Source organism: Falco peregrinus, chromosome 13 (genome assembly GCF_023634155.1).
Source record: "Falco peregrinus isolate bFalPer1 chromosome 13, bFalPer1.pri, whole genome shotgun sequence".
In the NCBI taxonomy this organism is placed as follows: Eukaryota; Metazoa; Chordata; class Aves; order Falconiformes; family Falconidae; genus Falco; species Falco peregrinus.
The window spans coordinates 8,527,624-8,542,250 of NC_073733.1; the positions used below are offsets into that span (position 1 = coordinate 8,527,624).

Below are 14,627 nucleotides of genomic sequence, written 5' to 3' on the forward strand. Positions count from 1 at the left end.
TCTGTAACAGCTACATCAGGTATTTTGTCCTAGTTTTTCTGCAGATCATTACTGATAAGGTAGGCTTTCTAAAATAAAAAAGACCCACCAACAGACAACAATCCCCCATATATATTTTTAATGTAAAAGTTTTGTTACTCCATCAGTGTGACTTTGCAGGCTCATCCCAATCTCCCAGTGGCTGCCCGCCAGCCATTGCAGAGCAGTTCTCCAGCTGGAGTACAGGGAATGTTGCTGCAACCAACAAATGAAGTTAATTGAAAAGATTATGTTCCTTCCAGGAATTGTCCCTTGGCTTGACCAAACATCTGCATTCCTTCAAGGTTAACCTCACATTTTTTTAGTAAACCGAATATGTTGTGGGGTGGGGGCCAGTATGGCCAGGGGCTGCAGAGGGGGCAAGCAGCTGGGAGAGCTGGCTTCTCGCCGGTGCGCTGCTGGGGTGTGATGTGCTGGCTGCTTGCTGCTGTGACCCTCCGCCTGCAGTGGGGACAGCCCTGTCCTTGGGGCTGGACAGGGTGGCCAGGACAGCGTCCGGACCTGGAAGAGGCATTGGGGCAGCAAGCAGACGGGTTCGGGGTGGGCAGAAGGAGCAGCCATGGCTACGGTTAGGTGTTTCTTAAGCCACGGGGAGCCTGTGGTGCAAAGGTGTGAGCCTGTGGTACATCCCTTCTTGTAAGCACCTGTCACTGCGCTGAGGGAAGGGCACCCTGGGCTGGGGAGTGCGGACCCCCTGGCTGCCACGGGGAGACCCTGGGGGAGCTGCAGCCATAGGGGCCCCACGCCGGAGCAGGGGATGGTTTCGTGTAGGTGGACACAGACTGTAACACAGCCCAGCAGCTCCTACGGACCCATGTCAGGTCTCTAGAAATGCCCTGCCTTTCGCTGCGGGACGTGCCACCTGGGTGGCTGCGCAGCTCCTGGGAGCAGGGTACCGGTGGGCTGCGCATCATCACATCCTGCTTCCCGCCTGTGGTGCCTTCATACGGCTTCCTGGGAAGCCACAACCCAGGCATTCACTGGTGAGTATAATTACATTGCCAGGGATACACTGTGCACAATCTCTTCCTTATTTTCTTTTTTTTTTTTGTTTTCTTTTGTTTTTGGTTTTTTTTTGTTGTTTTTTTGGTTTGTTGTTTGGGGTTTTTTTTTGGCAGCCTAGGCTTTATCTAGTTGTGATCCATGGCATTTAATGACAGGGTTGAAAAAGAACAAGTCGTTGAATGATAGAAAAAAAAAAAAAGGAAAAAAAAAGAAAGAAAAGAAAGGTCTGTCCTGAGGGAAAACATCTGAAGTTTAGGCATGTTTCTCCTTTATCCTCCTTTTCCTTTGATTTCAGGCAACTTTTGCAGGATGGATAAGTGGAGCAAAGTTACCTGGCTGCAGGACAGAAGAATTTTTATGGAGACATTCTTATTTACCTTGTTTAGATTAAAGTCAGCAGATCTTTATTTCCATGTGGCAGTACATTTGGATTTATTGTTCAGAAGAAGGAAAAAAAAAAAAAAAAGTAACATCCCAGCCAATGATTGGCAAACTTGGAGTGAGGACCCCATTGCAAGCTGGTGGTTTACATCTCATATAACTTGAAATAAAGGAGTCACTCACACATTCATAATCAATACAATTACTTCTACTTTACATGAATTAAGTAATTTGTATGGCATTACTGTTTGTATCCCCATTCAGAGCACTTCTTCAGTATTTCAGCCCCACTGATGGCAAAGGCAGGTGCATGCCAGTTACCCACAAAACCAAGGCAAAGCTCTATGGGGAAACTCTTTTATGTCCATCTAGATTTGAATTTGTAGTCCCTTTCCAATTACTGTGCTAATTGTTTAAGAGATTGCTAGACTAAAAAAGTTTTTAATCACTAATCTGTTTTTGAAAGGAACTTATGGGCTCAAAACCTGAACTACATACTTCTTAAATTAATTTTCTTCATGAATACTTCTTTCTCAATACAGATTTGTGAGTCAGAACACCCTACTGTGCTTGTTTCTTTGTCTTTTCTTCAAACACCTGGCCTATTATTCTCCTTTTTTTCCCCCTCAACAAAATGGCTCTTTCTTTGTAGGCAAGGTTCTGATGATCTGATGTCACTGGAAACACGGACATTTACCCTACATCCTACGTTAGCAGAACTGAACTTGGGGCAGATAACAAACCCAACAAACTTGACAATTTAGCCAAGTGTGAGCACTCCAACAGAAATATTAGTGAAGGCTGCTTGCAGAGATGCCAATCTGCTGCCGAATCTTCCAACAAAACCCCTCATAAATTGTGACATGAAAGGTAATATCAAGAGGGTTCAGTTGGAGATTGAGGTTTTTTTTCACGGTGGGCTAGTGCTGTGGAAAGCGAACGGGGGTGATGGCGTACTCCAATCTTCTGTGCTGCTCTGAAAATCCTCCCTGACACTTTTGCTTTCAGGAAAACCAGACAAACCCAATAAAACAACCAGGGCTCCAGGCCTGCTTCAGCTGAAACCTGTGCCAGGAAACCATCCTGATGTCGCCCACAGAAATAGGCTGCAACCCTTCTTTACTTGGAAGAGAAGCACAGGGTCAAATCCTGCTGTCTTAATCCACATCAGTGCGGGCTTTGCCTCAATTAGAACTAAGAATTTAGTGCGTGAGGTGAGATAAAGCATTGGGAAATAATTGCAACGTTCAGTGTAAGAAACTCTCCGTAAAATGGCTAGCCTGTTGAGAATGTGGGATGCTGCCCTGCTCACTGCCCTGAGGAAAGCCAGGAAAGCAAATGTCACTGCTTGGTTCGTGGTAGGTGTTGACCCATGTGTAGCTGTGAAACTAGGCTGCGGGTTTTTTGGTTAAATGCTCCCCAACAGTTTTTCAAACGTAATTTTAATACTATGTCCATAATAGCTTGTAATTAAGCCTCTTTATTAAAATTCAAAATAGACTGACTAAGTAAACCTTCTTCCCTTGGTGTGATGCTTCATTATAAGATAATAATAATTAACATAAAAAGCTTGTTGAGTTTTGGTTAGATGCACTCTGATTCCTAAGCTGATTTCAAGTGTTGTCCTGCATATTTATTTTCGTAGTATCACTAGTTCTCACAGCTGGCTTTTCAATTCACATGAAAGAATGGAAATTTCGTGGCAGGACTCATTAAAGCAGAAAAAATGAAACCAGCTTAAAGAAAACCTCTTTGCATTTCAAACTAAAGCCGGCTGGAACATCAGTAAGCTGCACTGCCTACCTGAACCCATCGGGAAATATGAATGGCTGCAGACAGCCCCTTCTGCCCCGATGGCACCGGAATGGCAGCTCCTATTGAATCGGGAATGTCACAACATAGGCAACGGACTTACCTTTGCTATGCTGTCACGTACCATATAGGACACAGTAGCCTGAAGCCACGGAGCCACACTTAAATATCCGCCAAAGCAGGGATGCTCGGTGCGACAACGCCAGGAGGTGCTGAGGGCACAACCCGCGGTGGTGCCCAGCAGGTGCTTGGCTGGGGTTACAGCAGGAGAGGATGCCTCGGAGGAAGGTGCCCTCTTGCAAGGAGAATTAGGAAAGAGCAACACCAAATCAGTCAAGGATTAGGATCTGACCTTGTGGTTCCCAGAGGGTGTGGAAGCGGCTGTGTGTGCTGGGTCATGGCAGCAGCTCCCGGCTCTGGTGGGAGCTGCGGTGTGAATCAGTGAAGTTACTTGGCCCTGCAGTCCCTGAAATTATTTCTGTCCACAGCTACTGGAAAAATGTTGACAGATGAACGTTTTCTCTTGTATAACTGCTGAAATCATGAGGATTTTGGCCCCCCAAGTGCAATCTCTGTGGCCATGTGGGCAGTGATGAAGATTTTGGTGGACACAGGGGTGCCTGCTGTTTCATGCAATGGATTACACCAGCCTGCAGCAGCTGTTTTTCACAGGCTGCTTCTGGTGTTTGTCTAGGAATAATTTGGCAAAAATACCAAAGTTGTTTATTGTGGAGTTCTTTTCTAAATGGCTCGTGGCAATTGCAGGGTAGTTTCTGCCACCTTCAATGACATGACAGTTTCCTTTCCTGCAGAACCCCCTTGCATTGCAAGACACGCTGATGGCAAGGAAAGATGCCACAGAAGCTCGTATAGAGTAGAACGCGAGTTGTGTAATGACAGTTTCCAGGCCATTAACCTACTTAAAAGGTTAATTTGGAACAAACTCGGCACTTGAGTGGATACCGTGTTGTGCTGCCAGTTGGCAGCCTGGGCCCTGAGAGTGGATTGCTGGAAGCAAAGAGCTGTTGTGGAAGAAACACAGTCAAACCTTGTGTGAGAGGTCCTGGTTGCATCACTTCCCGAGTCTCCTGCTGCTTGACCTACAGTGCAGGGCTAGTGCGACTTGCGCAGAGAGCTTGCTTTTCCGAACAGTAGAATACCACCACCTGCTCCTATCTGTGCTAACAATGAGGTCTGCGAACCCAGAAATACTTCAGTCTTGTGGCAGGTTATGTTTCAAGAGTAATCAAAGCTTTTAGTATTTCAGAGGAAATGGAAAATGGATCTGTCTGATCCAGCAAACTGCCTTCTTGGTCAGGTACCCAAGTACAAGCTCAGAGGAGGCTACAGAAGCAGCAGTTAGGTATCCGGAGCTCTGCGCTCAGACCTCTAGCCCTGCAAACGTCTTAAGGGGAGCCACAGAGCTGCCTTGAGAAACTTCTAAAATATACAAAATCTCTTCAGTGTAAACCTAAGTGCTTGAGGAACCAGGCAGCATCAATGGAAGAGTTTCATGTTGTCCCATCAACCCACAGAAACAGAGCTTGCTTGGACCTACCCTACAGATGTGGGACAGGTAACCCGCATGCACAGGCAGCTGTTGGCCTTTCTTTGTCATTGCTAAGACACAATTAGCACTTGCATAACTCTACCAGTCACACAGTGTCATGTTTGTTTAATCGGTCCTCACAACAGCCCTGTGAGGTAGGCCTGTAAGCTGCAAGAGCAGGATACTAAACCCTCACTTTACACTAAAGCATCAGACCTCTGCATGAGATAAGTTGTTCTCAGTCCCATTTCCTGGATGGGGAAATTCAGCAAAAACTTTAAAATGGCCCGTCTGAGGCCAGCCAGGGAGCCCAGGCTTCTGATGAACTGGAGACTCCTAAGGAAGGCCTCTGTTTTCACTCATTCCAACATCAGTCCAAAGAAGAATTGAACATTTCACGTAGAGTTTTCATTTAAATTTTGAATCTATTCAAGGCATGAAATGTCTGGAAATGTACAAGTGAGCTGTTAACTTACTGGTCTGGTAAGATGTGCCTGTAATCATGCTAAAAGTATCCAGCAACCTCATATTTACAGCTACAAGCTACTTACTGGTATGTATATACATGCACAGATAACTACACACCATTTACTGCACATTGATAACCTACTTTCACAGGATACCGTTTTCATATACGACAGTTAAACTTTTTTAATTATTAAAACATTGCCACCCTGAACATAAAGCAAACATTTTTTTTCCCCCTCTGTTTGAAACAAGGTACTCTTTGTACAAACCTAGTTCTGAACCAAAAGCTTATAATGAAAATAGTCCCCGTCTTATTCCTGCTAAGTCTGTCTAAAATGCGAGATCTCACTAGCACTTGCACTTCAACATGAAGCATGGTCTCAGAGTTAGTAACTGTGTACTGATTCTTACGTCTCAAGTACTGCATGTAAGAGTTCCTCCTGAGAAGGGAGTTGAGAATTGCTTAGAAAACTGGTTATTCCTATAAAGAATTCTGAACCTTTGGAATAGCATCTGGTGAGTTTGGGGATTTCAAAGCTTCAGATTCATGTTAGCCTGAATTATAAAGATGAGCTAGCTCCTGCTTCTATTTCTGTAGTGTCAGAAACGATACAAGCCAATTTACTACCCGATTTCACGTTGTAAGGAAGGAACCCAACTTTTTGCAGGGTTATTTCCCTTTGGTCCGTTGCTGAAGATGGAGGAACTACAGGGGGTGTGTGTGGGGTGTGTGTGTGTTTTCTTTCTTTTTTCAAATGTGTCTCTAACGGGAGCTACTTATTGGAGAAGGCATTCACTTTCCCCTCCGTGGCTGTAGTCTGTGGGAGAGCTCCTAACAAAGTTCTTTGTTAGTGTTTGTAAGACTGGAGATGAGGTTTAATTGAGGGATTTGTGCTGAATGTTCTTTCGCTTTGAGTCTTAGTGCTGCAATGCTTGACGTTTTCCTTTCAACTGCTGCTGGATCAGTGAAGGCAGTAAGAGCAGGGTCTGACAGGGGTCCAGGAGCTTTCATTAGTACTGAAGCTGTTGTCATGAGAGGATTTAAAGCATTGAGAAACCTGTATTTGAAAGAAGTCAATATTATCCAAATTAAGAATTGTTTTGGAGAACAAGTACTTACTGAGTTGTAGCTTCCCCCACCCAAAGTATTAGAAAAAAAATGTGACAAATTTTCCCATTTATTCCAAATGTACATTTTGTTTTCCAGAATGTATTTTAGTTTTATTTTGCAGTATAGTGTTTTGCCCTTAAAAAAACCAACCCTCCCACCCCCCCAAAAAAAACCCCAAACCCCAAACACTTTTAACTGAAATAAATGAGATGGCCAGAATGGCATGCAGGTACCTAGAACAGCAACGATTTGCTTAACTTGCAATGTGAAATCCTTTCTAAACAAACTTTGGATGCTGTAGATCAGTAAAAAAGACTGTACTGTGAAAGCAATAAACCACCTTATAAAGATTAATTTATGTGGCTGTTTATGCAGCCAATTCATTCTGCCAAGTTTATTCCATATGAAAAGCAGCATTTGTCTGTCTTAATGTGGAACTATGATACTGGCTGTAATTTCAGCAAGAGGAGTGCCATCTTCTTTTTTTAAATATATATATATACATATAATAGGTGTGTAGAGTTATATAAACACACACATTACACACATGCTTTTATTCCCCATCTTATGGAGTGCACTAGAGCAGCAGCATCATTTTGCTGATAAATTTCAGGTTGCTGAGCAAGAAAGCCCAGACAGCAGGTTCAGCTGAAATGAACTGCTGGAGTTCTAGGTGCCTGACTGCAGAGAATGAACGAGAGGCCAGCCGTGGGCTTGCTCTGTGTGTTGAGAGCACGTCACCTGCCAAGGGAAAAGGACTGGCTTTTAGTAGGACAGGTAAGAATCAGGAAGATCTCTCTCTTTCTCTGTCTCTCTAGAGCTGTACCACTCTTGCATACGTAGCCAGACTCCTGGTCTCCTGAGAAGAAATGTCTAAGACCTTTATTCTGTCAAATCACCTACAAGCTATGTCTGTCTGCATCTTTACGGCATACAATCTGGGGATAAGGATGGAGCTGGAGCCGCCTGGATTAAGCAGTCTACGTGAAGACTAGAGTTCAGTGAGACCAAAATTTCAGCAAGTATACACAACTGTTCTTCAAAGAGCAATTATATGCTAAGTTTTTACTAGCATGACTTTAAACTAAACCTTGTTATTCCTAATCAAGTGATCCTATACAGGAATTAACTCTGTTTTATTAAGTTTATTTACCTATGGGATCATGTTTGTTGAGAACATGTGAGTATCAAACTAATAAAAATGCAGCATTTTTAAACAGTTTTGAGATTTAGAAAAAAATATAAATAATTCTATACCTTCCAAAGTGTGGATTTAAAATAGGATTTCTGAAGAGAGAAGTCCAGGTAAGGCTGCTGAGGCCAAATGGCCCTAAGGTTGAAGAACTAAAGGCTGGAGACATGGATGGCACAGCCAGTGTCGAGAGAGGCATTGACCTCCACGTGTGATCTAGGAGGGGAGAATGACTCAGTGGAACATCCAAAAATAGACCAAGTGGGTGCGTTAAGGAGATTCCTGGAACAGTCCCCAGAATTTCATTTTTTTCACGTTTCCTCCACTTTGCCCTTCTGTTTTGGAACCAGACCTTCAATAAGAAATTATAAAGGCATTAGCTGAACTTACTCTGCAGTTTGTCTTACCAGCTACTACTGCATGCAGTGACACAAGCGGCAAAACATTTACTGTTAAACCAAACCCCACTTCTTTAATATTAAAGATCCATTCATAAATGCCTTAGTGGGTTTATTAAGAAATAAATCAGTTATAAATATTGTAAACCTGACTACTCCTTAGCTCTGCCTGAATAGTCCTGTAGGTTTTAAAGCCATTGCAATATATAAACCTATCACCCGAGTACTCCATCAGTTATTAAAAATTATCATTCTTCCTTTGACAGGTTACTTACTGAAAATTAATTTTCAACAAAGCCACTCCAGAGGTGGCTATTTCTATACAGATACCTCAGGAAGCAACAGTCGTGACTGTTAGAGTAATGAGGCCAAATGGTGTATGCTTTTTATCTCAATAGCTGGACCATACATTTTTATACAGAGGGTTCAAAAGTAAAATGAGATTTTGTTATCTACCATGAACGCAAACAGCATATAGTTACATGAAAGTGATTAACTGACTTGCAGTGAAAGCCAGTACTAAACTAGAAAATCTACTAACACAGCATTAGGACAGGGTATCGAGCTGTTCCCAAAGGGGCTTTAGCTAGTACTGGGTTTGTGTGTATGCTGTTGGGTATAGTGCCTCTTAAGCCTGACTAGTCATTCTTTTAGCCCACTAAACATCTTTTCAAGACTTCAGTCAATCAAATCTACAGATCAGAAAACTGACTCTTTGCACTGTTATTCTTTAGCATTCACTGAGCAGAACCTTTCAGACCCAGGATGATAGCGGGCAGGAGCGAAGAGCATCAGCTCTAAAATAAGAGAGGGAGGACCTAAACCAAGGATATTTAAAAATGGGTGCTGCCGAGGTTGAACACTCAACATCCGAATGCACTCAGCTGCTCAGGTCTTCTAGCCCCCACTGCAGTGGAGGCCATTGAAGGTGGGTTCTGAACTGCATCTGGATTTGGAAGAAAGACATTAGCTGTGGCCCATAATCTGATTCAGCCATCTTGTACGTAACTACTGTTGAAATTTAGTGAGTTGCTTGCAAGCACGTTCTATGTATAATACTTGAATGCACTAATCAGGATTCAGTATTTAGCAGAGAGTGGTAATACAAGGAACAAGAGTCATTGCAAAGGCAGATTTCTGTCCTGCACGGAATTATGACTTTCTGAAATTTACTTCTCATTTAGGACAAAGGGAAACTTCAAATATGAAGGTCTTTTACCACACAATGTAGACAACTTCTCAGTTGGAACCTAGCAAAGCCACTAAAGCAAACAAAAATAATAAAATTAAATTGCAAAAGTTCATGTCTTGAAAAAATTACAACATATGCTAAAAACAGTTATTCCTTTGATATTAGTATTTCTGAAATAGTAAAAAGTCTACAAAAATTTGTATTACGACAAAATCTTTGGATGCTAAGGTTTTATGGAGGCATGTTTTTTTTTTTAATGCTTGCTTTTTGTAGCTGCAATTATATTTCAGTCAAAAAATGTTTTCAAAGTTTTAAATTGCTGTTGTGTAACACCTAAAAATCAGGTTTTGGGGGTTCCCCTGCTTCACTGCTTGCTTTGATCTCAGACATGCCATGTAACCATTTCCAGTGATGTGACTTACCTTCAGGCACCTAAATAACATTAAGTGTGGAAGGGAAGCCCTCCACACACAGCAGGGTGCTGATACCCAAACCAGGGGGCTGAGGCGGGCCACAGCCTTGCTGCCCTGAGTTTGATGTTATTCCTACCTATGTCAGTAACAATTCACTCTGTCAAAGCACTGCTGTGGGGTTCTCGGGAGCCAGCTGAAGAGTTACTGCTCTAGTTCTTTCATTGCACGTATTATCTTCATGCTGGGAAGTTGCCGTCCTCCTGGAGGAGGGATTCGTACCCCTCAGGTCATGTACGTAACACAGAATTGACTGAACAGGCAGTCGCAGAGGGAGGTGCCCTTAGAAGAAAAGTCAGAACATCAAAATTGTGAAGTTGGTACTTCAAATTCTTGAGTGCTCTGACTCATTCTCTGGCCGCTTCTCCAGCAACCACAGGCTTTAAATGATCAGATGACTACAAGGGAGTATCTGAATCAGTGTAACACCCGATGGCTATGCCTGCAGGACAGTGAGGGCTCGGCGCTGGCCTGTGTTAGTCCAACACAGGGGTCTGGTAAGAAAAATCAACTTATTTAGATCAGATGACTTCAAATTGCTATTAAGCAGTAATCCCAAATATTTGTAAAAGCATCTTAGCTGAGATCTGACAGGAGAAGACCACCAACTCAAAGGTGTTAAAGTGTTTTCTTATGAAAATAAAATCCAATTAAAAAGGCAGTGAACTTATGCTGCAGATAAAGCCTTTCCTAGAAAGCCTAAAACAAATGCTGCAAAGGTATTAATTTCCCTTACTAAATCTTAGCATTGATCTTCAATCTGTTCTTCATAAGGAAGCCTAACACAAAACAAGAGGTCTGCTTTTGTGCTTTGTCTGTCCTAAAGTGAATCTATTTGCTCACTCAAGACATGCACTTTCACTACAAAATAACTTTTTTTAACATTGCAGGTGATTTTGGGTTTGCAACCGAACTTATTTAGTCATCTCTCGGATTTTGCGTTTATCAAACTGGAAGGAAATCCCAGCATAGATATCTAGTAATTACCTTTAGAAAAAAGCTGGCTTTCAGTTCCTTACCGGTACAAACTCATCAATGCAAGTGATAAAAGGAGCAAAGGCATGCCTCATACCTTACACTGACATGACAAACAGCTTTCAAAATTTAGTACGTACATTATAGTCATTAACATTCAGATTAGTCATCTTGAACCTTTTGTTAAGCAGTTTTCCTTTGCTTCCAATAAAAGGCTTAACTTGCCTTTACTCTATTTTCAGACACGTTCAAACTGCCAAACTAAACATAACAGAAACTGCTATACCAGTCTTAAGATTTTTATGGTATGACTGTAATACCAGTGGTAAAATACTTGGGAAAAAATGCATTGCTTAATACTCAAAGATGAGTTTTAAACCATCAGGTTTTAATTGTATGCTAAACATTACCCAGAATATTTTTGTAACTACTAGCACCACACGTATTTGAGAAAAGAAATTTAGGTCTTTTGAAAAGAAAAAGGTAAGCATATAAAATTGGATAGCTTTCATGCTGTAATTTTCTTTAAAAATGATTCCTATTTAATTGATGTAATAGCTAACAATGATAAAAAGACACATAGATGTGACTAACTGTAGCTGAACACAGGATCGTAATCGGAAAATATGACAGGGATGCTTAGATTGGTTATATTTGAAAGCTAATGTTTTAACACAGGTGCAGTTTATGGTACTGAAATACCCAAGTAATGTTTCACTCCTCACATAAAGAAAATAAAATATTCCTTTAACTTTTTCTTATTTTCCTCCCACCCTAAAAATATGAACTATGAGAAGCAGAATGGCAACAATAGATGCAAATGGTATTTGGAGAGCATTCCAACACGGCTTCAGATGATGAAAAGACCTTGCTGACTCTGACTACCCCTTTTCCAAGGGAAGGAGGAATACAAAGATTCTTGCTGCCATCTCCCTTCTTCTATACAAGCAAATAATGGGGGCTGGGTGAGGGGGGATCTCTTTGAAGTGATGAGAATACATTCACGGGCAATTTTTCTTATTATTTGTTCATTTTCAGGTAAGATTCAAAATGCAAGAGTGAGGAACAATGTAGTGGCTGGTACCCATTTTCAGCTGGCTGACAAAGGGTCTCCCCAGAGAAGGAGACCTCAATTTGAAAACACATGGAGGGGAAGAAATGGTCTGATTGCATCTGGTAAGACTAGTTTCCTGGGTTTATATGTGAGTAAATAAAAAGATACCACTTTTAATGTCAGCTGGTTTAGTCAGGTACCATGGGAGAGGTAGGGAAGTCTTAATTTCACACAGGACCATACAGAGGAACTGTGAGAATGGGTATATGAAGCAAGCGTTTGGCAATTAAGATAGCTTGGTAAGTACAGCACATCCCCACCTATATCGTAGCCTCCTCTTCCCTCCAGGCTAAGCTGCCCCCCATCTACCAGAGGACAAGCACACATCCACCGGCAGAGGCTCTATGCACTGGAAGCTCCCCTCAGCAAGCCGTGCTGACTGCGGGCTCATGCCCACGAGAGTTGTGTTAGGATACGGCAAGGAGTAAGGAGGTGCAAGGAACAGCTCTCCGCTGTTTCTTCCATCCACTGGGCATGCATCAACTCTGCTGTTTCGCTTGTTAACTCCTTTTTGACTCCACCAAACCTAGACAATTCCATTTCTTTCAGATAAAGCATTAGAAGAGCTCCTGTTCGCTGCCTACCATTGCGCCGCTCCTTCCCCGGTCCAAATGGCCTACAGAGCAAGTACTCCATGAAGTGAGTGTGACGGTAACAGGTAAGTTAACAGCTTTTCACCCATGTCCTTCCCGCTGGCAGATGCCATGTGCCATTGTCAGGTATCGGGGGTATTTCACTAACCAGAGGTTTTAGTGATTAGTGATGGTAAGGAGAGGGGAGGACACCTGATTTCCTCAAGTCCACCAGAATCCATCTGGGCATTCTCCGATGAGCCAGCTATGAAGCACCATTCATACTTCTAAGGCCTTTTTCTGAACATGGTGCGCATTACAAGAAGAAAGCTAAAAAGCTCAGGAGCTTTACAGACATTAGCTAGCGCGAACCATCGCAGATCCAGCGACTGAAATATGACAAGAAACAAGGATCTGGCATCAACAGTAACAGAGCGACACAGGAGGAAGCAGGGCTGTCACACCGAGCAGCCGCAGCTCTGTCTTTCACAAGTGTGCACACACCCAGAGTAGTTCTGCCAGTATCTGATACACAGCGCAAGCCAAATTTAGTACAATTGTCATTTCCAGCTTAAAAATACTTTGAAAGCCTCCACACCTTTTGAAACAACTTTTTTTCTTTTAAAGCTAATGTTTCTGTACAAAAAGGGAGTTCTAGCTTACACAAGGGATGAACCTAAAGGAACTGCTTCTTAAAAGGTATGAGTTAAGAGTCATTAGTCATCATAAGTTAAATACGAGAGTTTAATATCAGGAGAAGGTGCCGGGGTCATTTGTCGTTTAAGAAAACTGTGGGCTACGAGGTGGTCAGCGTCTGCTCTGTGGGCTGAAGCTCTGCGGGCGCTGCTGCCATCGCAGCCCGGCAAGGCCACGGGACGGCTCCTCCCGGGCAGTGCCTGGTGGCTGCGCCGGTCCCGGCCCCTTGGAGGTGTGACTGTTTTATCGAGCTAAGTTAGAGCAAGGAAAGGGTGCAAGCTACCCTGAAGCCTGGGTAAATAACTTGGGAAGCCCCACAGAACCCCTCATTTGCCTTAAACCAACTGATTTTTTTTTTTTTTAAATACTGGTTTTAGAGCCTCAAATCCCAGGGGACAGTACCTGCCTGTAGACCCACGGAGCCCGCAGCAAACGCGTGTGCGGTGCCGCCTGGGACCGTCCCTAAGCCGCCGACTGTTTTCCCGTCACTGAGGTAACTTCCCCGCTCCTCCGTCCTTCGCAGCCGTCGGGAACGGACGCCCCCCCCCTCCCCGGGGTGCCCCCTCCGCTCCCCGCCCGGCCGAGGGAGCGCGGCCGGAGCCCTGTGCCGGGGGGCTCCTAATCCCGGCCCCGGAGGGGGGTCGGGGGTCGGTCCCAGGCACCGGCGGCTCCCGGGAGGCGGCAGCCCCGCGCCCGGCACTCACCTGCACACGGGCCTCCGTCAGGTCCAGGCGCACGGCCAGCTCCTCCCTGCGGGGCAGCACAGCGTTAGGCGCCGCTAACGGCCCGGCCCGGCCCCCGCCCGCCCCGCCGCCGCCGGCCGCTACCTGGTGAACACGTCGGGGTAGTGCGACTTGCGGAAGGCCCGCTCCAGCTCCTCCAGCTGGAAGGTGCTGAACGTGGTGCGGTACCGCCGCTGCTTCCTCTTCACCGGGCCCGGCGCTTCCTCGCCCGCCGCCGCCTCGCCGGGCGGCCGCCCCCCCCGCCCCGTCGCCACCGGCTCCTCCGCCGGGCCCCGCGCTCGGCCGGGCCGCGGCGGCGCCGCGCGCTCCTCGCCTGAGGAGAGAGAAGCGGGGAGTTACCGGGGGGTGGGTAGGGGCGGGGAGCCCCCGCCGCCCCACCGCCGCGCCGCCCCTCACCGTGCCGCCCCGCCGCGGGGCCCCGGCCCAGGATGCTGTCGATGAAGTAGGAGGTGAGGAGGTGCAGCGCCGGCGGGGCGGCGGGGGTCGCGCTCTGCATGGCGGCGGGCAGCGCCCCCGCGCCGCGCCGGGTTTTATGGGCGCGGGCAGCGCCCGGCTCCGCGCCCCGGCATTAGCATTTCATTAGCGCGCTGGCGTCAAGGCCGGGGGTGGGACGCGCCGGGGCCGGGCCCGCCGCTGCCTCCCCCCGGGCGGGCGGAGGGGCGGCCGTCGGTGCTGCCCCCGCGGGCCCTGCCCCCGCCGGGCCCTGCCCCCGGGCCGCAGCCGGCCGGGCGGGCACGTTGTCTGGGCTCCGTCGGGGGCGCGGGGCCGGGGCGGCTGCGCTGCCGTCGTGCCGGTGCCCGCCGCACTGCCGGAGGGTCTCGCCCGGCCCGTCGGGGGCTGCGGGGGGGTCGGGGCTGGCGTTGCCCCCCGCGCCGCTGCGGGGGAGGGGGCGGCCAGGCGGGACAGCGCC

At 46.0% G+C, this 14,627-nt stretch overlaps 1 protein-coding gene across 1 annotated transcript; it reads right to left on the reverse strand.

The window, feature by feature from the left end:
- Positions 1-4,907: 4,907 nt before the first annotated feature.
- Positions 4,908-14,213, reverse strand: ESX1 (ESX homeobox 1). Its single transcript, XM_055818225.1, has 5 exons — positions 14,114-14,213; positions 13,802-14,030; positions 13,679-13,724; positions 7,623-7,909; positions 4,908-6,312 (listed from the first exon to the last, which is right to left on the reverse strand). The coding sequence occupies exons 1-5, from the start codon at positions 14,211-14,213 to the stop codon at positions 6,087-6,089; spliced, it is 888 nt and encodes a 295-aa protein (XP_055674200.1). The 3' UTR covers positions 4,908-6,086.
- Positions 14,214-14,627: the final 414 nt, after the last annotated feature.